This window comes from Limanda limanda, chromosome 3, assembly GCF_963576545.1.
Source record: "Limanda limanda chromosome 3, fLimLim1.1, whole genome shotgun sequence".
Taxonomy (NCBI): Eukaryota; Metazoa; Chordata; class Actinopteri; order Pleuronectiformes; family Pleuronectidae; genus Limanda; species Limanda limanda.
Genome location: NC_083638.1, coordinates 22,313,891 through 22,340,984, shown reverse-complemented (window position 1 = coordinate 22,340,984; position 27,094 = coordinate 22,313,891). Strand labels below are relative to the sequence as shown.

At 41.9% G+C, this 27,094-nt stretch overlaps 1 protein-coding gene across 1 annotated transcript in view; it reads left to right on the top strand.

Annotated features, from left to right (window-relative positions):
• The window catches only part of phlpp2 (PH domain and leucine rich repeat protein phosphatase 2), a 34,056-nt gene extending 10,283 nt beyond the window's left edge, over positions 1-23,773 (top strand). The window contains exons 4-19 of the mRNA XM_061067707.1: positions 4,428-4,618; positions 6,077-6,202; positions 9,104-9,258; positions 10,892-11,038; positions 11,863-12,093; positions 14,059-14,261; positions 14,430-14,490; positions 15,131-15,226; positions 15,925-16,080; positions 17,373-17,573; positions 17,946-18,108; positions 18,197-18,327; positions 18,554-18,667; positions 19,259-19,453; positions 19,572-19,803; positions 20,302-23,773. Of these exons, the coding sequence (XP_060923690.1) occupies positions 4,428-4,618; positions 6,077-6,202; positions 9,104-9,258; positions 10,892-11,038; positions 11,863-12,093; positions 14,059-14,261; positions 14,430-14,490; positions 15,131-15,226; positions 15,925-16,080; positions 17,373-17,573; positions 17,946-18,108; positions 18,197-18,327; positions 18,554-18,667; positions 19,259-19,453; positions 19,572-19,803; positions 20,302-21,573 (3,674 nt within the window). The 3' untranslated portion in view covers positions 21,574-23,773. The remainder of the gene's footprint in view (positions 1-4,427; positions 4,619-6,076; positions 6,203-9,103; positions 9,259-10,891; positions 11,039-11,862; positions 12,094-14,058; positions 14,262-14,429; positions 14,491-15,130; positions 15,227-15,924; positions 16,081-17,372; positions 17,574-17,945; positions 18,109-18,196; positions 18,328-18,553; positions 18,668-19,258; positions 19,454-19,571; positions 19,804-20,301) is intronic.
• The last annotated feature ends 3,321 nt before the right edge of the window (positions 23,774-27,094 follow it).

Genomic DNA, 27,094 nt, shown 5'->3' with positions numbered 1-27,094 from the left:
CTGTTTCTGTGCAGGATTTCCTGTTTGCCATTTCAAACTGGCAGATTGTCTGCAGTCTCTTGGTCAGTTTTCAAGTCAGATGGTTCACTGCTGCTGAGAGACATTCATCGTTTTAATGGTCAGTTTTACTGTCATCTGTATTCACAAGCAGTCTTCTTTTTTGTGTCTCCCATCTGTTGCTCTGCGCAGTGCAGGCTCTCCATATTTGATATCAGTATTGAGTTTTGAGCACAAAGACTTTTTTCAAATGGAGGTTAACACAGACCACCAAGAGGAGGCATCTGGGTGGTGGGTTGAATTTGAATTTTTTTGCCAAAAAGAGCTTGCTGTTCAGAGTCAAATCAGACCATGGTTCCGCCTCCATCCACCGACCCCCTACTGCATGCTAACGCCGGCTACAGAACTGTGCAAGACCTAAAGCTCTGGGATCCAGGGATGAGTTTTCAACAGTTGCAATAATTGAAATACTCTAATACGTGATTCAAAACAAAGAAAAGAGAGTATACACCCTCCAGTCTCTCAAAATGGCCAAGTTTTTTTTGTAGTTTGGGGGAAAAACACTAACCCTAATGACAAATCATTTTAAATGAAGCATTTTGCAGCGTTCATTTACTCTTAAGTGGTTTGCAGGAGAACAGATACTTTGAACAGAATGGTGCTAACTCTGTCTTGATACTGACTGAGTGCACCGACGTGCTTTGAAAAGGGATTTTGCCGAAATATATTATGCATGCCGCCACGCAGCCTATCAAGGGCCGTTCTGAATTATACACTTAGTCCTCTTTATCATTTGAATTAGAGCTACAACCACCAATTACGTTATATCATAATCTTGACATTAATCGATTCAGGTGCAGACTATTTTATCATTAATTTATAAGGTCTATAAATCATCAAAAAAGTAATCAAAGTCATTATCACATTTTATCAGAGCAAAAAAAGAAGGAACGATTAAATATGTGCTTGAAAAATGACTTAAAAGATATCTTTGTTTTCAAAATAGTTGCATATCAATTTTCTGTTAGTCAACATTAGATAATCGACTAATCGTTGCTGCTCTATCTATGAAGAGAGCAGAAGTGGATATGGATTAATGACTATTTCACTTCATAGTTACCGTTATAGATGTAAAGACACAGAGTTTCCTCATTTTAATTCTTCTGTAATGATCTATTTGACAAATTGTTTCCGTTTGATCAATTCCTCTTTACTCCTCCTCCCTCTTCAAGTTCCTCAGTTCACTTCCTCTCTTACTTTCACCACGTTTAAACCACACTCTTAGTTCCTTTATTCCTTCCATCCATATCCATCCTTCCTTCTGTTTCTCTCTCCATTTTCTGTCTTCAAAGAAAAGGGAGCAGGACTTGACCTGTCGCAGGCTTGTTGCTAGTCTGGAATTGCCTTGTGAAGCGGGATGTCACTCAGTTTGCAGGCGAGCGAAAATTGCTGCCACACTTGAGAGATATGAAGTTGTACCAACTCTCTGATCTGTCACTTGTCACACTGTCCCTGTGGATTGGCAGCTTCTCCGAGGAGGACATTTGCCGGAGCTTGATGATTTGTTTAATGGAGGCAACCCGGCGCCACTCTCAGATTCCCACTGCATTTACAGAAAACATTTTTACACATAATTTTTACGGCCATGTCACTTAACCCCTTTTGAGCCATTGGGAACGGTCACCAATATTCATTATCCGTGGGATGGAATTGATCTGCTGGTTTTCTGCAGAGCAGCTACAGTTTGCTGGAGACATGATGGAAGTTTACACACTCTCGTCGGACTTTGATTTAGTTTGCAAGCTGTTGCCCAAGCAACCAACAGCCGTGAGGACGTAGAGGGATTGTCTGTGTTTGTTTTAGAAGTTGGCTCTTTATAGCTGGGACCTGTTTACATAAATGGGCTATTGGTTTTCAGACAAGTGGTATTATTGATATGGGAAGGCAATTTGTTGTGTGCATAGGAAAAAATGACTTTGCACAGGATGCACAATCAGTACCACACAAGCTCTTGACTCTCCCTCCTGAATTACATATTTGGAAAATACATGAAAGAAACATCTTTGAAAAGCTACCTTAGCCTTTTTTGCCCCAATAATTTTTTTTACCGAATGATTTTTAACAATGTTCCTCAGCAGATGAACATCATCAGATGTACAATTTAATGCTGTAGAACATTTAAAAATGTATTATTATAGAAATTTGTCCTGGCAAATTAGCGAATAGTCAGTCAAATAGCAGTAGGGCAACAGGCCTTCCATTTAGCATCCGATTTGTGCCATTTATCTCTGGGCATGTTTTTCCCACTCTCATGGCACTTGACATTGAAAGTGAAACAACCCAACAACAGCTGAAGGAAGGGAATGTTTGTACACGGATGAAACTAAGGTTGAATTGTATGGGGAGAAGAACACATACATACTTGTACAAAGGGAACCAAATGTCAACATGAAGACATCATCACAATGGTGAGCTATTTATTGCTATAACGATTTCAAGGGTTGGAATTATTTAACCAAACCACTTCTAGCTGATTTTTGGGCTGTTTAATAACTGTCTCTTGCAATAAAGCTGTTCAGCTCATCGATAAGGTGGATCAGACTGTGTGGAAGTATATATGGAAAGCATATCGAGGCTTGCTGTGGAGTGGACTTGTTGCTGGTGATGTGCTGTGAAGCCAGCGGGGGGATCCTGTAGACCTGTGTCTGCTCGTAGCGAGTGGGCGTGCGGTGATGAGTTTATTGATGGACGTGCAGCAGTGGGCGAGTGTTTTGCATAATTACTTGTTTTAATGAATATATTATATTTGGTTTATTATAACTTAAGCTTTCAGCTGTCGACTGTATTCTAGAGATGGGAGGTATGTGTGGATTCATTGAATGGGTTTAAAAATCTGTATTAATGATGACTCCTCAGATTTTCACTATGATACATATGAAGGGTTAATTAAAGAAGAGTGTGAACAAGAATTCAATGCCAACTTTTGGTACTTGACATTTTTCTGTGTTTTGCTTGATTTCGAAGTACTAACAAACAGTCCTGGTGTTTCCCTTTTTATATCTCTATACTACCCAGTGTCTCTAATTTCCCCTCTGAGTCAGGGGGACACTGAAGGATCAGCCGCTGTTATCGATCTGCCAGGGGGAGCCAGTTTGTTGTGAGAAGCACTTGGCTTCTTCATCGTCAGTTTCCCCGTCGAGGAAAAACATGTGGAGGCTTTCATTTCATGTGGATGTGAAGGGAAAGGGAAGAGCAAGATCAAGGGAGAGAGCAGAGAGAGAGAGAGACCAGATTGCAAATGAGTGGGAGGCAGCATAGGCTGTTCTGAGGAAAATTTAACAACAGAGGACACAAGGTTGAGGCTGCGTCTCCTTCGTGCTCATCCGACCTGCCATTAACCTGAGTGTACTTGAAAACTGGCAGAGACAGCAGCTCATGCCAGGTGTGTCCTTCAGCATGGGCCAGCTGTGGCTGTGTGTTGTGCAAGTTGGCATCATTTCATTGAAAAGAGTGAAGCTTAAAGTAATAGCTCACCCAAAAATGACGATACCCTCATTATCTACTCACCACTATGGTGATGGGGGGTGGGTGACAATTAAAGTAACTGGTGATCACGTACAAAAACAACAGAAAAGAAACATAGCATGCCTCCAAACTGCTCCTGTGGAGTCATCCAAGTGTCTGTAAGCCCCGACACACAGTGGCCGTTTCAAGGTTTTGTTGTTCTTGTTTTTTATCTCTGAAGAATTTGTCACCATTGGATTTGTATTGCATTTGGATGCAACACTCAGTGTGTGTGTGTGTCTTTTGGGATGAGAAGGGGTAAAGGACTAAAGGAGAGAGCAGAGCCATGCAGGAAGGGCTGAGCAAATCATGTATGTAGCTTCAGAATGAAATAAATGTTTATTAAAAAAATAGAGTATCATTCGGCGGTGCCGGCCAAAAATAATTCAATGTTTGGACACTGATAAGTGTTGAAATACTTTAGATTCATAGTGAAACAGTCTGCTGAGTCGAGCTTTATGCAACAAAATGACCCAAATATCTTGTGCAGCAGCGCAATTACGTTGCTTTAATTGATTTGATTTTGAATAATGGAGTTTAATGGAAAAACCGTCTCATTATCAGGTCAAACCAATTATTCTGCAGTGAGATGTATCCAGATGAACAGTTTATAAGATAATGGGGCAGCGATCACCTTCAGTGCTGATTTCAGACCAGTTCCTAGAATTACTACGTTAATAAGTCAACTACACTATGGGTGATATCATTCTGACCTGTGAGTTTCTACATGACTTCATTCTCTGAAACCCTTCATCTTCCACTGCTGAACATTTTCCATTAGTTCGCTAAATGTGTTAATCACAGGAGGAGTGGGGGTTCTTCAGAATTAGATTACTAACCTCCGGATGTGGACTGTTTTCTTCCAGAGCATCCCGTGAACGCCGACCAGCAGGAGCGCACTCTGCTGAAAGGCGTGTTCAGCGTCAGGAAGGGCAAGACACAGCTGCACAAGTGGGCGGAGCGGAAGGTCATCCTCTGTGGCACCTGTCTGATCGTGGCCTCCGTGAAAGACAGCCTGACTGGGAAGTTGCACGTCTTACCCCTGGTGGGGGGGAAGGTGAGAGATCAGTGTTTGGCATTCAGACAAACTGACAAGGTGTCGACCTTTCACTTTCCCCCGAGGTGGGGTCCATGTTTCAGTGTAGATCCCCTACAACAACACAGCTGGGTTTAACAGCTGGATGGAGTTAAAAAGATGATGCAGCACTTCACATGGGGAGCTACGTCATCCTAAGAAACACACAGCAATCTTTTAGGCTGTTTAGGCCGCACAGCAGTATTACATGCTGTCTTTCTCACCCGATGAAAAACAGCTGCTGAATTAACTAATCACCTTGAGTCCTAAAGAGGTCGATAATAGAGCAAGTGTTTGGTTTTAATGAAAAGCTTTAACCTCTTGGTCTTTGAAAACATTTTGTTGAAAACATTGGATCCCAAATCTAAACCAAGCTAAGGCTTTGAATAAGGGGAAAAAGGCCTAAAAGTGTTTTTTGGGATCCAGATGTAGCTTTTCCTCAAGTCATGTAACTCGAGTCAGTGTTGGTTAGAACGAAAAACTACAAATTTGCAAAATGATTAAAAATCTTTGTGGCATCAGTAAGAGGGGGGAGTAGGTTACCTGACCTCTATAGCCCACTCCTCAGCTCTACCTGAGATTAGTGGCTTGAGGCTATAACTGAGTAAACTATTGTCGATCGGGTTGCATTGTGGGTAATGTAAGGCCCAGGTCTGTACGTTTTGTTCATGATGTATGTTTATCCATCCATCAAGAGTCTGACAAACGTAGAGGAAAATACGTGTGCACATTGAATAATGAAACAATTTTACAAAAATAATGCAGCCTAAATTTCTGTGCTCAATCACTGAATTAGAGAAATACAGTGACAGGTACAGTAAAAGTTGATATTAATGTCAATTTCAGCACATAATGAAAATAACTAAATGAATATTGAAACAACATAGATTAATATATACAGTATATCTATCTATCTATCTATCTATCTATCTATCTATCTATCTATCTATCTATCTATCTATCTATCTATCTATCTATCTATCTATCTATCTATCTATCTATCTATCTATCTATCTATCTATCTATCTATCTATCTATCTATCTATCTATCTATCTATCTATCTATCTATCTATCTATCTATCTATCTATCTATGTCTCTCTCTCGCTCTCTCTCTCTCTCTCTATCTATCTATCTATCTATCTATCTATCTATCTATCTATCTATCTATCTATCTATCTATCTATCTATCTATCTATCTATCTATCTATCTATCTATCTATCTATCTATCTATCTATCTATCTATCTATCTATCTATCTATCTATCTATCTATCTATCTATCTATCTATCTATCTATCTATCTATCTATCTATCTATCTATCTATCTATCTATCTATCTATCTATCTATCTATCTATCTGTATTTCTCAGTCAGTGTAATAATTATTAACTATCTCAGTGTTGCTCCTCATTGACTCTGTGTATTGTCTTTGTATTGAGGTGGAGGAGGTGAAACGGAGGCTCCACTGTCTGATGTTCAGCTCAGCTGGATCACAGGCCCAGACGTACTTTGTCAATTTTGACACCCTGGCAGACTACCAGCGATGGCATCGACAGGCGTCCAAAGTAAGCAGGAGACAGAGTGTGTGTGTTCCTGTGTGTGTTTGTTGTCGTGTTTTTTCTCTTAGCAACCTTTTGTTTGTTTCCAGTCGGCCCCTCTGGTCTTGTTGTACTTAATCACATGTTAGAAGCTGGGAGCACAGTTGCCTCCTGCCTTGTGAGTCGTCCAATCAGAAACCGCTTGTCTGGGTGCATCTGATTGGCTCCCCAGAGATGAACTCTCACCTGTATTCACACAGTTTATTAACACTACTCGTAGAGGACATGTTTTCCTCCTCATCAGTCGTGTTTTTAATTCAACAGTACATCTCACTGTAGATTAGAAGATTCTAAATGACACAGTTGTGTGTACGTGTATTTGTGTTGAATTTTGTGTCTTTCAGATCATTTCGCCAGGTCGTCAGCGGCTCTGTGTCTCTTCTGCTTAGCTTTGTCTCTAATATCCTAATCATTGGCCGTTGTGCTGCAGCTCCTTCCTGTAGCCGAGCGGCCTCTATGAGCGGCTCCGCTGAGGCAGAGCCGACGTACAGTTCGCTGTGGAAGGAGCGAGCCAACATAAAAAAAGAAAATCCAATTAGTTGCTGATTCATGCTAAATCCAGGATCTCTCTCCACCATGGTGGTATGGATTACTGGGTTAGAGTTGCCTGTAAGCACTCTCTGTTAAGGCTGCGACTCTTCTGAGAGGTTTCTATGGAGACCGGGGATGATGACTGATGAAGGTTTTTGGTGGATTTGGGCCACTGTTTATGCTACATTGCATAAATTGTGCGTGTGTGTGTGTGTTAAAGAGAGAAAGAGAGCAAATCAGCAAGTGCATTTGTGCCTGCAAAATGAGCATGAAGGATGATGCTGAATACTGGAGCGTAGAGATACATTATATAGAGCAGCATATCAGCATTTATATTTATAGGAAATCAGAATGTGTGAAATTCATTCCGGTAGATTCATTTCTTTTTCATTCATTAGACAAAACTACACATCAGTGTGTGTGTTGGTAAGTAATTCACTGAAGGATGTGTATTGTGTAACTCATTTCCCAGGAACCATCAGACCAAATTGATGACATGACATCCTCCTCAGTGTTTAAAAGGTCAAACTGCAAAGAGAAGGCTGAACTACTGCTTCATCTTTTCAATGTTTCTGTCAGTGGCCTCATCATGAGATTTTCAGCATGACAACAAACAGGACAGGAGGTGTCAATCAAGTGCAACCTGTCTGGACTTGATAACTTAGACGAAATGGCGGTTTGTGAACAGTGCTGTTAACCTATTTTTAAGTCCATCCATTATCTTTACTGCTTACCCTTTGAGGGTTGCGGGGGGCTGGAGCTAATCCCGGCTGACATGTGCCATCCAGATATTTGTAAGGATTGTCAATAAAATCCCAAACCCATGACAGTATATGAACCACAATACACATCACTAGGCAAACAGGAATGCTGGTCAGTGGTGCTAATTGTACAAGTTTGTTATCCGCATAAAACAAGACTGCCCTGGTTCCTTGGCTCTGCCGGGAGCAGCACTGTTGTATGTGTAGACTGGCGTATCACTGAACCTCCATCAGAGCCATTTAATTCCCTTCCAACCGAGCCGTTATTTTTGATGGACGTGGTCTCTACTTGTCGTCGTCCTCTATCACATTTCTTCAAAGTGTTCCACATTGTTTAATTACAATGCAAATCATCCAAAACCGCATATCTGTCCTGATTTCCTTCTCCCTCTTCTCCTTCAGCCTGTGTCCATCGCCCACTCTCCCATCACTTAATTACTCCTTTTAAAGAGGAGATGATTTTTAAAGTGGCTGGCAGATCAGTCGTTGTTGTGGGAGATGAGTGGATTTAGTCTTTGTCGTCTCTGAAGCAGTGATGTGATGTCACGCTCTGCTGAGTGGCAGTCCCATTTTCTGCGTTGCTGCACAGTGTGCAGTCCTGTAGTTAATGGAGGAGACTCTTCTCACACAGTTGTATCTGAGACTTGAACTGTGCCACAACAAGCACAATCGCACATGTTACTGCTGCCCAACGCGAGAACATTGTGCACCCTGCATTTTTTTTTTGTATTATTGTTCAGGCCTAACACAGCACTACTCACCAACATGACAAACTAAAGCCTTTAAAATGACCATGACCTCATATCAAGTCCTCTCAATGCAAGTATGTGTGCACGTTTACAAATGCCTGTAACAACCATTAATAGAGTTAGTCTTTTAATTCACAATCACTGTGTTCCCCGTGGAAGATGAACTTTAATGGCCTGGAAACTGTGGCGTTGTCTGTCTGAAGTGTGAGTGAGTGAGTTTCTAAGCAAAGTGGCTGGATTTTTGCATAATCTGGGGGCAGTGTAGTTGCTCTCACTCTCCGGCGTTTCCACTCACTTGAGATAAAGACTCTTTAAGCAGTGGAAACTACAGGTGTATGTCGGGTTGGAGTTCACCACAGGGCACGTGATGAACTCCAGGTAAAGAAGGAAATGAGTGTTGCAATCTTTCTTGATTGGATTTGATTGGGTCTTACACTGATAGCATAGCTAATGGTTAACTGTTGATTAAAGCTGCAGGTGTAAGCCAAAGTCACCTTGAGTGCCATAGCTCTTAGTTTGGGGAATATCTTTTAACAAATTTTTTGTTGCACCATTTCAGAAAATAGTGTATGCGTTTATAATCCTGCAGCTTTACCATCAGGGTACCATCTTTATTGTAATTTGCTCTACATGCACTGTTGCAACTGTCATCTCAGAAGACGTTTACAGGACATGTGCACTCATCAGTGAAGCTGGAGGATTTCTGTGATGTTATGATATGGAGGATGTGATGCTGACACACAAAACAGTAAATGAGAGTGTAGTTCCTTTGTGCACCTTAAGCCTTGTAACTCACTGTGTATGTGTGTGTGTGTTTGTGTGTGTAGGTGGTGTCTCAGACAGTCAGCATGGTGGATCTTTCCTGCTACAGTCTGGAAGCAGTGCCTGAGTATCTGTTCTACAGTCAGGACATCACCCACCTCAACCTGCGGCACAACTTCATGAGCCTGCAGGGGCCTGGAGGGCTGCTCAACCTCCCCAGGTAATCACACCGGCATGACATGATGGAACAAAGGAGGTTGTCCTTCAGCACAAGAACATCAGAATCAGTGAATCTCGTTCTTGAGGCCGAAAGGGGTCGTGTTACTGAAATAAGTTTTTGCACAAGAGAAAATTCTTAATGTGTTTTCAGGTGCTGCTCTGGAGCTGATACTGTGCTGTCATCAATCAAACCAGTCAAACTTTGCCTGAGCTATGCAGATAGTTATTATTGCATTTGTTCATTAAGTCAGTGCAGTATTATCCCGTGTTTTGTGATATCTCCAGACGTCTGTCATTTTGGCTCCAGCATATCTATTGATGCATTTCCTGCACTGATAATGTAAACATATGCTCTCGAGCTCTTAAAGAGAGCTACAAAAAAATCTGCTGTATCACTGCAGGTTCTCCACAGGTATGATCACCAGCTTGCAGCTGTTTCAGTGTTGCACCATGACATGCTTTTTGTCAGGCTCTCTATGACGCACCAGGCCACCAGGCTCATCACACAGCTTATGATCTCTTCTCATTTGAGGAAACCAGTTCCACACAACAATTCAGCTTCATGTCCAGTTCTTCACTGGAAAGTAGGATTCATCAGCAGATGGATTAAGTGCTAATCACCTCCAACCCCTCCAGTCCCCGTTGTATCCCTCCAGCTGTCGAGCTCGGCTGGGTGTGTGTCTGTGTGTGTTTATGTTGTATTGCTGAATATATAACATGATGTCAGAACCTATTCTGCAACTTGCTAAGAAGAAGATTTACACCTAACTGTCTTGCACCCCTCTGTTGCTGCCTCTGCATATTTAGTAAGAGGAAGCATGAATTAAAGGACATGGTCTGTTCTTTGAAAAGTGCTGTGATTCGTGGCAGCCACTTCCACCACTCACAGCCCCTGAGATAACAAGAGGAATATGATATGAATATGGATGATCTGACTGACTAGTGCACACGCACTGCACCACCTCATTCATCACCTCATTCCTGCATGTTACACACATCTGAACTGGGTTGTGTTCCCATTTGAAACAGCTGAGACCTCAGGTGTGACAATACATTTTATGGATGAGCTAACACACATCAGCAGAGTGCTTTCGATCCTCTTGTTGGCTTAGAGGCACTAAAGTGTACGACTGGCTGGTCTAAATCTAGAAGCAACATTTGCTGGTAATGCTAAGGCACAGCTGGGGGTAATTTTAATTATTTTTTCATTGTGAACTCTTGTTTCTTGCCTGCTGCTTTTTTTTTTAAGTGTCTTAATAACATGCCTGCAGCAAGCCTGAAGCACAAATAACAGCACAAAACTCCCACAGTCAGGACAGCAGCCTTTGATTGCTGTTAGGTTAAAGAAAGTGCTTTGCATTTTGTAAATGTACATTTTCTTTGTCACAAGGACAAAAATTAACATCACAATAAAGTGTTTCCAGATTGTGGGAAGTCATTACAGAATCATTACACTTCTTTGGACGTCATTCACTGGTATAAGACAGCTATTATGTTATTTTTCAAAAACGTAATTGGCAACAAACCTTAATAAACAAAACCAAAAAAGTTGAGATGTTCCATGTTTTTGCAGATTTCTTTGCGGTCACCCTGTAAATGCTCATGGTCCTCCGTGCTGTTCTGTCTTTGTGTAGGTTTTCCCAGCTGAAGAGCCTGAACTTGTCTCACAACCGTCTGGGTGTGTTCCCTGAATGTGCGTGTGAGATCCTCACCCTGACCGAGCTCAACCTCTCCTGCAATAACCTCCGCGTGGTCCCATTACAGATAGGCAACCTTCTAAGGTGCGACACAGTGAGACACATTCACTATCTACACACTGCAGATTTCACACTGTAAACAATAGATACGTTGGGATACAGATCTACAAAGGGTTCACACTTCACAATTTCGATAAGTTACTATAGCAGCACATGTAAAACTGAACCGATAGATGCTGTAGGGGTTGAATCCTAAAGAAAGACACACAGTGAAACCCTGCATTCATGGCAATTGCTACCACCATTAGAGGACATTATGAGGGTTAAGTTTTAAATGTGAAACTATTGAGTCACACAGATTCCCCACAGTTGCATTAAGCAGAAAATGTGAACATACTTAATTTATAATATAATGATCATTTGATTATAATTTGACAAATTTACATTTCTCTTTATTATGGCTTACCTCTCAAAAAATCCAGTATTCCAGTGAAAACCAGCCATAAGAGAAACATCCATGAAAACATTAAAAAAATGTATTTCAGCTTATCTGTGGTCTGTCAGAATTAAGGAAGATAATAACAACATTTTTACTCATTAACTTCTTTGCTAAAATATTACATTTTTTATATCAATATTTTGTGATCTTGAATTTTGATCTCTTAGATAATTTTTTGGGATATAATTCATGTCCTTACATTGTTTTTATGGAGTCAGTGAAAGAATAAATTGGGTTATGCAATCAGATTAGGTCAGGATGCTAAATCGCTCTAATTTTCATGCTCTGTATCCACTTGATGTCGGCTGTTTCCCTGCAGATAATGACTGTATCCACAAAGCGGATATTTTGTCCACTCTTTGAAGTAGAAGTAAGTAAAACATGACTGTTTTGACCTTTTGTCTCGTAGCCTGCAGACTCTGTCTTTGGATGGAAACCACCTCAGCTCCCTGCCCGAGGAGCTGGGTGGCCTGTCCCAGCTCAACAGCCTGGGGCTCTCCTTCAACAGCTTCTCCCACATCCCTGCTGTGCTGGAGAGGCTGAGTGCAGTGGACAAGTTGGCCATGGCTGGGAACAGAGTGGAGACTCTGGAGTTGTGTACTCTGGCCATAATGAGCCACCTGAAAAACATCGACCTCCGGTGAGGCCCGGCCACGAGACACACAGCTCCCAACCTCCGCATAGTTCATAGTCTCTACGTCTCTCTCTTTTCTAATACTCTCATCCATCTTTTCTCTCAACATTCCCATATGTCATTGCCTGGATAATGTAGGGTAAATGTGTGATTCAGGCCATATCAGGTTACATCCATACTACTTTTTGACTATTTAAAACTATATCTGTCCACATAGGCGTTTAAGCTCTGTATCAGTAATAAACCTCGTCCATAATATCACACCTGAAAACACATCACCGATTGCTCTGTGCATGTTGGTGTAAACAGGAAGCAGTTGGTGTTGACTCTGCAGACCGTTGTTTTGATACAGAAAATAATACCTTTGAGAAACAACAAGGGTGAAAAGTACCGTGAGGGATTTGATTTCTTGGAGCGATGATGAGGTGAAACTGTCACTGACAACCTTCACAGCTGGTAGTCAACATGAACCAGGAAGAGATAGAGAATGCATCTTCATGTCCATTCGCGAGTTTTAGTGGGATGAGGGGGGATAAGGGGAGATGCTATCCTCTTCAAACCAAAATTGCCCAAAATTCCATCCTCATTGATAACCTGTAAATTCTGCCATCTCCTCTCAGCAATCTCCACATCCCCTTCCAGAGAGAGGGCCGTGTGTGCACATAGATAATTTGTGTGTGTAGATGAGCATCTGATAGTTAATGCTGCAAACTAGATCGTGGGATCTGCAGTTTATTTTTAAACGCTGAAACCCAACGAATCAAAAAGAACAGGAGGACAGTTCCCTTTGCCTGGCTCTACCTCTCTCTCCCACACAAACACACTGATCGTCTGTCACGTACCCCTCCGCTCCTGTAACACTCTCCTTTTACTTGTTTTGGTAGATGCCAGGTTTGCTGATCCCAAATGGGTTTTATTTTATGTGTTACCTTGATCCACACCTATGCTCCCACCTGGAAGCTGCCCAGAACATCAGTCATACGTAGTTGTTGGCTTGGTAGCAGTTCCATAGGAACAGCTGGGGGCTAAGTGATTTGCTCAAGGGAACCTCTGCGGTAGGTCATGATGGAGGGAAAAGCTTTGGTCATTGATATTCTCACCGGTGTGAAGATCAGAACAGCTACGGCTGCTCCGCCCACTGCCAGCTAGTAATTCAACCCCAGGAGTGGAGTTGTGGTTTGGCAGTGGCAGGAGATATTTGTGAGGTCAAGGTGCGTCTGTGGTGGATTAGTGGGCTGGCAGCTCTCGTAAAAAGAGAAATTGTTGTTTATTAACTGGATGAATGAGGTCAAGGTGAGCATGGATCTCACAGTGGAGCACCGTCATAAATTCACAGTCTTTGTTCGAGCTGAATAGTCAAATCTGAGATTTTAAATGAAGCTTCCCCCAGTGAAACATAGTCAATGGATTTGCCTCTGTCATTAAGAAAAACACACACACACAAAATCTTTGATGCCACGAATAGATTTTCATACCCGAGGTAGTAATGTGTGTAATTAGCATTAAATGAGTAATTGTTTACTTCAACTCTAGTATACCAGAGTTTGTGTGTTTTTAGGACAGTAATTATGCAAAGAAATGTGTGTTATTGCTTCTGGGTACTGAAAACAAGATGATATATGCAGATGAAAAATAGCTTTAAGGTGACTCAGTGAAATTAATTTGATGACTGTGCATGGTCCCCTGTAACTAGAAATATGTTTTACTCATATGTTCACATTGGGAATTTTAGAAAACAGTGCATTTATTATAGTAAACAGTAGTTGTATTTGCTTCCCAGTCATGTATTCAGACTATTTGTCACTAGAGATGGTTCAATTTGTCAACAGAAATACAGTTTGCAGAGGGGACTTCCTGCACTGAAACTTTCTATAGATGTCACCTGAACTTTCCGTTCAAAGGCGTTCACCTCTGCTCCTGCGCTGATAACCGATGATATTTAATCCCTTGTGCTCTCCTCTGTGAATCCAGGCTGAATGGGCTGCGCTGGGTGAAGAGTGAGAGTCCAGACGCGGCGAGCCAGGTGACACAGCTGGACCTACGGGACAACTGCTTGGCCACGTTAGACCTGAGCTCCATCTGCAACCTGGAGACTCTGCACTGCCAGCGCAACCAGCTGGTGACACTCACGCTCAGCGGTTTCACACTGCGCATGCTTCAGGCCAGCAGCAACCGTGAGTCAGACAAGAGCGGCAACTCGCCCCTGTTATAGCCCGACTGTTTGTTTGACTGTGTGTGTCAGCCCTTTCTCCCCAGTGATACGTGCATCTCATAAACACACAAACATAAAAACGAATGGTCCAGATGTTGAGCTGCTGATTGCGCTTTTATTCTGTCCACAGGCCTCACCACAGTCAACTTCTATCCGGTCCCTAACCAGCTGACACACATGGAGCTATCACAGTGAGTTCTGGTTGGGAATAATCGGTTTCTTGAACAGAAGTTCTGTGCTTTAATAAAAGTAGTTTATTCTAGTCGGGGTAAAAGATGGTGTAGCCAAATTTGAATGATTAATTGTATAATTGATAAGCTAAACTCTTAAGACGTATTGGAGGAGAAGAACAATCCTGTCTACAATATAATAATAATAAAAATAGCAATAATGACCATCAGTCCTCCTCTCTAATTGAGAATGGATTGACTTGGTATACACGTTGGCCTTACACATAGAATTAAAGGCTGCTTTATTTTATTATATGTATTCAAAGCTGGGTGACTGTAGGTTTACTGTGCAATTATGCAGAAATCGCCCCAGTATGTCAGTCCTCATTATGCGTATATTTGCCTCAAGCTGCTTTGGAACCAGATGCCAGGTGTAGAAAATATCTGTAGAATTTCCTTTTTCCACTCAACTTCTCTTGATTTTGTGAACATACGGAATCACATAATTTAATATTATCTCCTTTTTACTCTAATGTCAACACGGTTTGCTCATCTGTACAGTGAAATTCAAGATGTCAACTCTGCTCAGTTTGAGGTTTGTGTGTGTATCTGTATGTGTGTGTGCGCTTGTGTGTGTGTGTGTGTGCGTGTGTTGAGACAGGAACCTTTTGGAGTACCTTCCGGACTGGGTGTGCGACTGCAGGAAAATTGAGATGCTGGACATCACACACAACCTCCTGTCTGAGCTTCCTTCCAGGTTATTGGCCTTTTCTCTCACTAGTCCTGAACCTTCTCTGCTCTGCTTTATTTCTAGTATTGTGTAACATGAATTCATTCAGCCTTGTGAACCAAACAGCTGGCTACACCATGCAGAAATAAGAGATCAGGAGTCTCAGTACACATGGTCTGGCTTTTTCATATCTCACACTAATGCCAAACTGCTTTTCACGATGTCCAGTTAAAGATTTTGTGATGGGGGTGGAATCGTGGAAAGAACAAGGGACAAAAACCAGCTCTTATCAGTCAATTTGTGAAAAGCAGTATCTGTCTTCTGGTCGCAGCAGTAAAACGTGGCCTGCTGTAGTGCTTGGCTCAGACTTGCCATCACTCACTGCCAGCTCTCAGCCGAGGCATTTGCATTTGAATAAGACTTGTGAGAAGCTCTTGCTAATGAGATAATATTCCTCTCTGCACTGTTCCATCTCATGACTTCTGAGATGGTTTGAGGAGAGAAGAAAAGGCTGTGTTGGTCTTTTTGGATAGCCAAGTTCTAAAGGTCTTTGATGGATTAGTTAGCATGTCTTGCCATGTTTGACGAATCCATCCTCTGCTTCACAGTGATCCAGTCTGCTCTGGGAGAAGATGTACTTTGGGTCTTTGCCTTTTTTGGGGGGGGCCGTTCTTTTTGTCCTTGTCCTAATCATGCTCTCTTATGTCTCTTCTGGCCTCGGACAGACTGCTCAACAGCTTGAGTTTGAGAAAGCTGCTGGCTGGGAACAATCGTTTGCAGAGAGTGCCTGACCTACTTGACCACGTCCCTCTGGAAGCCCTGGACCTCCAGCACAACAAGCTGGCTGAACTCCCTGAGAGTCTCTTTTACAAAGCCTTAAAGTGAGTCCCCCTACCCCTTCTCTCCCTTTTCTCTTTGGGTTTTCCTTTTACGTTCTCTTCCCAACTCTTTTTATGCCATTACTCGAAGTCGGTTCTCAGCTCGTTCCTCTGCTTTGAAACTTTTACTTGTATTGTGTCCCTTGCTGTGTTGTAGCTGAATATTCATCGCAGCTGACTGTTTTGGAAGTATAAAATATAGATTGTATATTTCATCTCTAAAATAATGAAGTATATATTGTATGTACAGTAGCTATGTAGGGATTGTGGTCAAAATCAGCGGCGCATTTGAGGCCGTAACTGGAGCCTTGCCTGCGCTTCAATTTCCTGTGCGGTAAATCACTTAACACCCATTAGCAGTTCAGAAGCTCAAATGTGCTTTACCGTCTCTAATGCAGAGACGTAATGGCAGAAACTGTTCTGAGCATGATGGGTTTCCTGATATCCTTTCCAAGAGCTGTGCAGCTTACGAGGGAGAGCGGTTACACTCAGGACTGATGGAAACAGTATGAGTGTAGCTTCAGAAACCAGGTTGATCATATTCATACTTGTGAAGACACAGGGTGACGTCAACAGTCTTTCGAAGGCTGCAGAGATATCACTGCACAGGTACTGTGATGCCTGACTTTGTTTTAAAGCAACAGCGGGATAAGGTTCACTTGTTCACAGGCTTGTACAAGGACAAGTTTTATTATTGTTCAGTATGTGAACACACAGGCAGTAACTTAACAACAGCACAAGCACCACTGAAGCTCAAATTACTGTCCGTACTCTACGCAGGCCTATGCGCATACTTTTTAAGAGTATCCTCTCCCACCAACAAAACTATCTGTCCTCTATTCTTTTCACTGGTGGAGCTGAGTTCAGCTTCACTTACATCCAGCGTCTAATCTGTTTGTACCCACTTTGTCCTGGATGATTAAAAATGGATTCAGGAAGGGAAAAACGGGCGGTGGTTGTCTCACAGGAGGTTTCTCCATGTGTCTGAATGGGTTTCCGCCAATACTCCAAAGACTATACACGATATATACTATAAATTGAAGGATTGTTTGTCTCTATATGTCAGCTCTGGGATAGTTGTCGATCTGTCCAGGATGTACCCGGCCTTTTGCCCAAAATGAGCTGCTCCTTCCGACTCTTAGATGACAACTGAAGAAACAGAATTTGGGATCCCTAATTTGTAGCTTTAACCCCCACAAGACAGGAACAGTTGGATACTGTGTTGGATGAAACGCTGGCGATGTTCTCTACTGTAGCTTTTGTCATTCTCTGTTGTTATTCGTCTTCCCTCACAGCCTGAAATTCTTAAATGCGTCAGCCAATGCCCTGGAAAGAATTCCTCCTAGCAGCCAATCAGAGGAGAGCCTCAGCACGCTCCAGGAGCTCTACCTGACGGGGAACAACCTGAATGAGAACTGTGGTGCTCTGCTGGTTGGACACCAGAACCTGCGGGTCCTTCACATTGCCTACAACCAAATGCTCTCCTTCCCTGCCAGGTTGGTTGCTTTTGCCCTCATGTTAGTCTATAATTTAAATAAAGTGTTTGTCTTATCAACGTCAAATCATAGTGGGGCTTTTTGTTGTTTTATTCTGTTTATCATTTTCTAAAATTCATGGAATAATTCATTATATTTCATTGTTTTTTTTGTCCCTTAACTTATCACGTTTGATTCGATCCCTAATTTGGCATCATTGATTGTCTGTTATGTGTTTCTGCCATCATTCACTTACTGTATGTTTTTATTTAACATTAAGCCCATGTACAGTTACATATGGTTGTACCCAGTGAGGTGATGGTACTGTAATGTAAGTAATTTGACTGGTTCCCCTCACTGGCGTTTGTCCCTCTAATGTTTGTCTGTCTTTAGCAAGTTGAGTAAGCTGGAGCTGCTGGAGGAGCTGGATCTGAGCGGCAACAAGCTCAAGACGATCCCCTCCACTGTGTCCAGCTGTAAGAGACTGCACACCCTCATCGCACACTCCAACCACATTACTGTCTTCCCAGAGATCCTCAACCTGCCTGAGATCAAGGTCAGTTTTTTTCCCCCAGCCTGACTTGTTAAGTGTATGATCACGTTTAGCCTGTTTCGGCTAATGTGTCTTTGAAAAACATTCCTAGCTTGTGGATCTGAGCTGTAATGAGCTGACTGAGATCCAGTTGCCCGACTCGCTGCCTGCTACTCTGCAGGACCTGGACCTGACGGGCAACAACAGCCTGATGTTGGAACACAAAACCCTCAACCTCTTCAGGTGAGTAACAAAACCTTGACCCCCTTTAAAAAAATGATTAAAAAATGACTTACTGAAAATGTGTCAATAGAAAATTAAGAACAGACACATAGGTTTTAGATTGTGTAGTTGTCTATAGACCTACTTGGAGTATATGGAGTAATTCTTGAAGTGAAACATGTATTGTGTATATATGTTGTGCATCCATTCCATTCATCCTTCTATTGTATTTCTTCTCCTTTTTCAGTCACATCACAACCCTCAAATTAGACCAGAAACCCACCACAACAGCAGGTGACGCATTGAGTGCCCCAACTCCGTGGAACCATGGTTACTCTGAAATGAGCGGTCAAAGAAACAAGTGAGCACTGCTTTTGGTTCCTATGTGTTTTCTTTGTTGGCTTGTGAACATATAGAGCTACATATATACAGTAATTTTCGTGTACAAGTAAATAATTTTATATCTCCTAAATTAAGACACTTGATTATTCATTCAGTGTCGTTCTTGTCTACATGGGGTCTGTTACCCTGTAAGTCTTCTGTCAAATATATAATAACTCTTAACAAAATGTTTTTGTGCGTTGATTTAATGTATAGATCTCTGTCTGGATGTTGCCATAGAAACACAGAGCAGATGTCTACAACTGAGTCAGTATCTGAATCATTGACAGGCACCTACATAGCTCTGGCATCAGGACAGTCATTGGATCTTTATTTAGCCTAGTTGGTGCAGTGGGACCTAATAATTCTGTTGGATTTAATGCAATTCAATGCTTGTGCTAGTGCTGAGAGCCCGGCTGCTCCTCCAGGATCATGGGCACCACAGGGGCCCAGACAGCAGCGTCTTATATCAGTTGTCACCCCCTGACCCGGAGGAGCAGTGTTGCATGCTGAAGCGTTTATCTCTGAATGTAAGGTCTATTTGTTAAAGTGGATATCATTTTGGCGACAGGTTGTGTGTGTCTGTGCTGACTGTCGACCGGTTTGGAGACTGCGTGGAGGCATGTTACGGTATCTTTGATGGAGACCGCAATGAGGAAGTGCCTCGGCTGCTGCAGTGCACCATGGGAGATGTGCTGTGTGAGGAGCTTCAGCACTCCAGTATCGACAACGTGTACATGTGCAACACTTTCCTCACCTCACACAGGTACGAGGGATTTTGAGTTAGTCTTCTTTAAACCTTTTTATATCAAGAAACTGCAGTCGCTGCTGTGTGAGGCTGTAACTGGTGACTTTAAGAGTTTGTTTCTCTTGGAATGGGACAGGAAACTAGGAATGGCCGGACAGAAACTGGGTGCGTCCGCCTTGTTGTGTTACATCCACCACAAGCCTTCAGATCCGGGAGGCTACCTCAGCCTCACTGTGGCCAACGTGGGCACCTGCCAGGCAGTGCTGTGTCGGAACGGCAGACCCGTACCCCTCTCTAAGGTTTACAGTTTGGAGAACTGCACTGAGGAGATGGAGAGAGTCAAACTCAGTAAAGCCATAATTACAGAGGTAATGAACAGCTTAAATGTTTGTGTGTTTACATAAGAGCCTTAATGTAGACGGTTGATCAAATGCTAATGTGTAGCTTCATACTTTGAGGTACATGTAAGCTGTATTACTGTATTTGTGCATAAGTATAAAGAGATATTTGGATAGAGGTTTCCATATATTTGCAGATTTGACCGTTTCTACGTATTTAGTCAGATATGGTATTCAAAAAGAATATACCATGCTACGTATATATAAATGTATGTATATACATGGATAAAAACAGTATATTTTATTTAGTACAACTATAGAAAGCTGTATATACAGTAGTATATATATGCAAAATGCCCTTTTCTGTTAGAACTATAGCAAAACCTGATAAGTAGAGTGACGTGAGTAAAAACAGTGCAGTATTTTATTATTTTATTGGATGGTGTTGTAGAGACTGACAGCAGATAGCAGACTTTATTATGAAGCTTCACATTGATTCACAAGTCTAATGCACTTCCTGTTTTATAGGATAACAAAGTGAGTGGAGTGACATGCTGCTCTCGGCTGCTGGGCTGCTCTTACCTGTCTCCCTGGGTGCTTCCAAAGCCCTGGGTGCACACTGAGCCGCTCTGTTCCCAGGATGAGTTCTTGATCCTGGGTAATCGAGCTCTGTTCGAATGGGTCTCCTATCAGGAGGCCGTGTGCACCGTGCAGGCTGTGAGAGATCCACGTGCTGCTGCCAAGAAGCTGTGTACGCTCGCCCAGAGTTATGGCTGCAAGGACAACATCGGGGCTGTGGTGGTGTCGCTGCATATCGGCGAGGACAGCTGCACCTGTGAGCCGCCAGTCTCCACCACTGAACCCTGCGGTGCCCCTCCGGCCCCTGTAACCGTGACCCCGGGCCCCAGTGAACCGGCCACCCTTTCATTCAGCAGTGGTATCGTCTCTGAGTTCAGCAGTGAGACGTCAGCCTCAGAGGTGGGCAGTGAGGCGGGGTCCACCGCTTCAGACGAGCACCAATCATCTGGGCCTGCACCCCGCCCAGAGAGACGGTGCAGCATACACCCTGCCACTACGCTCTGTGGGATCATGGTGCCAGGCTCAGGTGGTTCAGGAACCCACCCGGGCCTATTCCAGCGTCAGCCCTCCAGCGCTACGTTCTCGAGTAACCAGTCCGACAACGGCTTGGACAGTGACGATGAAGCTCCACTTGACGGTGTCATCTCCAATGGCAGCAAGTTAGAAGTAGAGGTGGACATCCACTGCTGTGCTTTCCAGCTGCGGTCAGGGTCCACTGAGAGCGCCCAAGACTATGACCTTGAAACGCGTAACTCTGACTACCCCAACGGCAAAATGCGCAGACAGAACAGCGTGGTGGTTTCTGCCACAAACGGCTGCCTGCTGGCTGTATGTGGGAGAGAGATCGCTGACCTTAAGAAGTCCCCTTCCACATGCAGCTTGTTCGGGAAGAAGTTGTCCAATGGCTCTGTGGTTGCTCCTGAGGACAGTCACAATCTTATTGAAGTGGCCCTGGAGGCTCCAAAGAAAAAGTCTGGTTACTTCAACGCCCCAGCACAGCAGGACCCAGAGGATCAGCTGATTGTTCCACCAAGTCTGGAGCAGGAAGTCAGGGAGCAGTTAAGAGGCCAGAGCCCGCTCGTCTCAGGCTCCTCCATAACACCCTCCTTCAAAGAGCCCGTGTGGGATCATCCGCACCCGCCTGCATTTCCCTCCAACATGGTTCCAGGTCCAGGCCCAGCTCCCTTTCTACAGCAGGAAGTCTACGATACTGCCCTCTAGGGGGGGAGACAGAAGAGCGGCATGTGGCTGCAGTTCTGTGAAAGTGCCATTCCAGGGAAGAAGAAGAGATATTTCTCACACGTGTGGGATATTCCAATTCCAGTTGCCATTCAGATCCATTGTGAGGACAAGACAAACCTGTTGGACCTTGACAGTCGTCATCAGCGATGTGGTGCCATTAGGTTGAGGTCATGGACTACTACTGAGTATCCAAGAAAACAGGGGTGACCAAGTTCCTACTTCATAACACGATGTTGTGAAAAAGATTGCAGGTTACTATAGAGAAAAACCAACCTGACCTGACATGGGGTACCTCATGTGTGTAAACATGTCAGCAACATTTCCCTTTACTTGGAAAGTCAAGCAATCTGGAGGGTGTGTACGTGAAGATGGTGTTCAGTGAGGTCAAATCTCCTCTGCAGGGACTCTGTGGTCTCTCAGGTCCTGGAGAGAAGTCCTGTGACTGAAACTTGAAGAAGTGCCTACGATCCAGTCTAGAGCTCCTCCACGTCCAGGCTGTGTTTAGGGATGTGAGCTTGTTAGTTAAGGACAGACCGTGTCTCCGAGAGACCAGCGCTGGCACAGCTTTCGCTCTCCTCCTCATCCTGTGGCTTGCAAAGGGAACACACAGTATAAATGCTTGTAAGGCTCATCGGATAAGAAGAGGCGAGGACAAAATAACTGCATTTACATGGCCAGAAACATTGTAGTCATGTTTTATTTTTAATAACTCCACACGATATAGATAGAAAATCTCATATATCAGATAAATTAATTATACACACTCATAATCAGCCTCTAGCTGATGTAGTGTGCTTGAGCTGCTGACACTGAGATTGAAAGGTATTTCCATTAAGAGCCATGTATTTTTGAAAACGGATAATTATAATATAAACGTCATTCAACTGTAGTGAGCTGATGTGTCGTGGATTCAAAAATCCTCTGATCAGTATAATCTGTGACTCACATGGTCATATTCAAAACTACACAGGAAAATAAAAGTTACATTTATTTTCTTATGACAAAGTATTGAATTTAAATATTTAAAAACAAACAACAGAGAAAATAAAGAAGGATATAGAATAATAACATATATAATATTTGAAGAATACTAAAAGATAAATGAAAACATATATAAAATATAATTAAGGTCACGCAAAATAGCATTTAAAAAGGTTAAATGCTAAATCTGTCTGAAGTCAGCCTGTTAGATGTCCACTCATAGTCTTTAAAGGATGAGTGTTTAAATATTGTCCCTGTAATAGTGTCCAAATAATCATCTCATTTCATTTATTATTTTTTAACAAACCAGCTGAGGCACAAATCTAAAATATTCCACTGTGTATTGTTACAAAATGAAGGATACTTGCAATATTTGTATGTATTGCAAATTATGAAATATTTTCCTGGTACTAAGATTGTGCATTTTAGTATTTATCCAAACTTTGGAGGCTGCTTCACATTTACATTTCTAAACATCCACCCACGTCCCTGTGAACTTCTGACATTTCAACTCATTTCAAATCTTTTTCTTCAGCTCACCTCTCCAATGCACAACACAGGTGATTGTCAGTGTGCGTTATTGTTATGGTTTTGTCTGGTTTCCTGGAAGATCTGGTCGTGCACACAAGATGTCAAACATTTTGGAGCAGATCCCACATTTCTAGTTGGAATTATAGAAGCAAGTTATCCCTTTTATATAACTTGATATTGCTTCTCTTGGTCACTCAGACACATTGGATTGATCCTTATTCCTGATCTAGAGACAATGTTTCTGTAGGATTCAGAGGATGTGCTCTATTTTCTCTATTTAGTTACACGCTGTGTTTTCCGAATTGTTTTCTTAAAAATATGTTTGACCAATCATATTCATCTCAGTTGAAAGGGGGTTGTCAAAAACTACATTACTAACATTACTGCCCCCACCTTGTGCCAAAAGAGAGGTCATGACGGCCATACGTTTGGTAATAGCTCGTGGTTTCTACATTAGATGTATATTTTTATGTAGCACTCCAACTTGGTAGTGGTGCAGTTCTGGCATTCCTCAGCTGAAACCCAGCTGGACTTTTCAGTGTTCCCTTTAAGCCTTAAAGTAAAACACGACTCAGTGTTTTTAGAAGGAGGAGCCCCTCGATTCATCCACTCATGTTCAGTGCGGTAATGAACTCTTCAGCTCTGAGGAGGAGGTTTTTTTTTTATTAAAGCCACCCCCCCCCCCCACCCCCCCAGCTCCTTTTGTCTTTGCTCCACAGGAATGAGTGATAAGTCGCTGATGAAGCCTTAATTGATGTGTGAGTCTGAATCTTTTTCCTGTTATTTAAAAGTTTTGTCTCTTGAAAGGATAAAACACTGTTAAAAGCACTTTGTACATTAAAAAAAAAGTAGTGGTTTTAATATATGAGATAGTGATCAACATGGTGTGTTGGGATTATTGGGGCTTCCCTCAGCCCAACATATCACCGCTTCTTTAAGAATGCATAGCCAGTGAGAATGATGACAATGTAAAGGGACATAACTTTTCATTTATGATCATTTTTAATATAATGAATAATTCCCATTTCAGTAAATATGATTTTGTTTCATCAGAATTTTGTCTTGACAGATATTTAAAGTTTCAAATACAGCACCACACAGCAGCGTCCTTAACATCACTAACACTTCAGAAATCTGACTCTGTAAAAACTAAATTATTGGGCCCCCTTCTGGCTGAAAATGAGGACACAGTTATGTTTACCATTATTTATGTATCTAGATACATACATATCTTTATGTATGTATTTATATATCTAGAATTTATAGTTGGAAAAAATATTGAGCTAATTGATACCATACCAGTAGAGCTACCTGGAAATGGTTTTGGAAATCTCTCTTCATTTAAGTAGTAATAAATACTGTAATGAAACAGTAACATAAAAAGTTCACATCAAATCACTGTTAGTTTCCTCATTATGCTTATTAATTATTCACTTATTTCAACTGAAGGTTGTATTTTCTTTTTCTAAATTCACCGGTGGGAATTTAAGGCTAGTCATTTATTTTCAGCCACTTTATTGATCAGTGTCCGAGATGCCAAACACCCGCGACTCTGTGTGGTTCTGACTCTTTGCCTTTCACCCACACACGTTATCCGGTGTCTGGACCGATGTCGGTGAAACACTGGGGGCCACCGGGGGTGCACCTGCCACAGGCCACAGGAGGAGCTAGAAAGAGCTGCAAGACAAATGATTGTGAATATTATTAGTACACGTCTGAAACAAAGTTTGGGAAACTGAGCTGTTTATAGTGAGTTTGGAGTTGGAGAAGTTAAACTTTCCTAAAGGTTTCATACTAAGTAGTGGTGTTTGCAACAGATGTTGCCAACTTCCCCATACAAATATGCAAAGTGTGTGAAAATATAAATGTAAACCAGAGCTTAATTTTCCATCACCTGAATTCCCTAAAATCATTTTTTTCAATTTGTCTGAAAATAAATATTGACTGATGTGTGTATGATGTATGATATATGTGCTTTGTATGTAATTTGCTCCTTTATGACTGTGTGTGTTTATCTTTTTGTGCTCATTAGCAGTGTAGTTTTATTATTCTGGGCCCAGTTTTTGCCAAGTCAGGCGTCGACTGTATCGCACATTTCGTGCTCCTCTAAACCACTTGGGTCACTTTTTTTACACATCTGTTCGCTCACTGTACATTTCTACTGTCTGTCTCCTGGCTGCCATCAAATATTCACCTGCGGTCCTGTCTCCTGTACATTTCCAACGTGAAGCGTATTCCATGAAACAAGCCATTAGGATCTTATTCAGTGTGCATGTACATATGCCAACAGTGTGCGTAGATACAGGAAGAGGTAGCACAGGGTACAGTGCATTGAATTGAAATATTCCCTTTAATTCTTTAGTGGAGGGTCCAGTGGTAAAAAGCTCATCACCCACCTTTCTGCACCGAATTTTGAAAAAGAGTAGGCCACAGCGTCTGTGTTTGTTTTTTTACCTGCGCATCATTTAATACGTGTACAGGATTGTTTCCTGTATGCACAACATAACTCGCTCCTTGTTCAACTACTGTCTGTTGCAACATGTCTTTTATGTGTATGTAAAATGAAGCTTAAGTGCACACGTACAGTAAGTGTATGCATGCTCGTGTGAATAATGGACCGACTGTAATTCTGTTTGAACGTTGTGAGTGGAGCCGATTGAAGAGGTTTTCCAGTTGTTTAACATGTGACCAAAGTAGCCGTTGTTCGATTTCACAGTTCTATTCTCCGCATTATTTTCTAGAAATGCTTGAATATTTTTTTCACAATGCCAAGAAGCCGACGTTTATTTTTGTACCTCATTGTTTTCATGCAAATCTATATTTCTCTCTCCACCACAGAATCTGAAGTGACTGGGATTCCACATAAAACGGTTTCTCATGATGGTACTTTTATTTCAAGGTACTAATAACTGTAGTTAGTGTTCAAAGCATGCCCTAAATATAAGTCATGTTAAAAACATACAAAATGGGTTTTATTTGTACAAAAATGGAATCATATCTAATATTTTTGAGGTTTGTATTTTAGCATGCAGATTGCTGCTAATCTTTTAGGTTTATGTTTAAGGATTTATTATTTAGTAGAAGGACTAACAATGTGCACTTTCGCTGTGTGTCAGACAGAACTGTAATCCCTTGAATTTTGAGAGCGGAAGGTAGTCGTCGTTTTTATTTGAAATGCTGCTATCTTTAGTTTTAAGCAGACGAGCTGTTTTTAAATTAACTTTAAGCCAAGTAGCAATAAACTTTTTACTGTGATTTGTTTCGTTTTTTTTGTCCAGTGTCCATTTTGCTCACCATTCCGTGATGATTTCATGCCAATAAATATGATCAAAGTCCCTGTCTTTGGTCAGTATAAGATACAATGTGGATTGTAGTGTGTCGTCATTCATTTTAAATACCCATACTATGTAACAGGAAGTGGTATCTGCCAAGGTCCCTATGGATGTGATGTCCTTTGTTATTCAGTTATGATAAATGCACAGAAGGTGAAAGTTCAAGAAAATGAATCACAGGAACAATCGAGGTTAACACTGATGTTATGAATAAATTCCTAAACACAGTAGATGTGTTTTAAATTGGGTTTAAACAGGAAAAGACTCTGGAACAAAGTGTGACTCGACTTTGTTCAAATTGATTCCAAGAAAATGGAAAGATACTATCGCTCAATAGCAACACTGATAACTGGTATGAAGATTCCCTTTGAAGGATTAATGATCCACAGACTTTGCTGAGATCTACGGAATCCACAATAATTTAGTCGTTGGATAGAAGTTATTTTACCTATGAGATGTCGGCCTGTAGAACTTGACCTTGGGAACAAATCAGCCAACCTCGTCCTTAAAAGTAAAGACAAATGCTGACATACTTACACACCCTATTCCAGAGGAAATGAAATTATCACTTTACAGTGATAATAAAGTAAAGAATAAAATATTAAGTAAATAATAAAATGATAATATTTGAGTTGTTTATTATAACTTCACAGCCA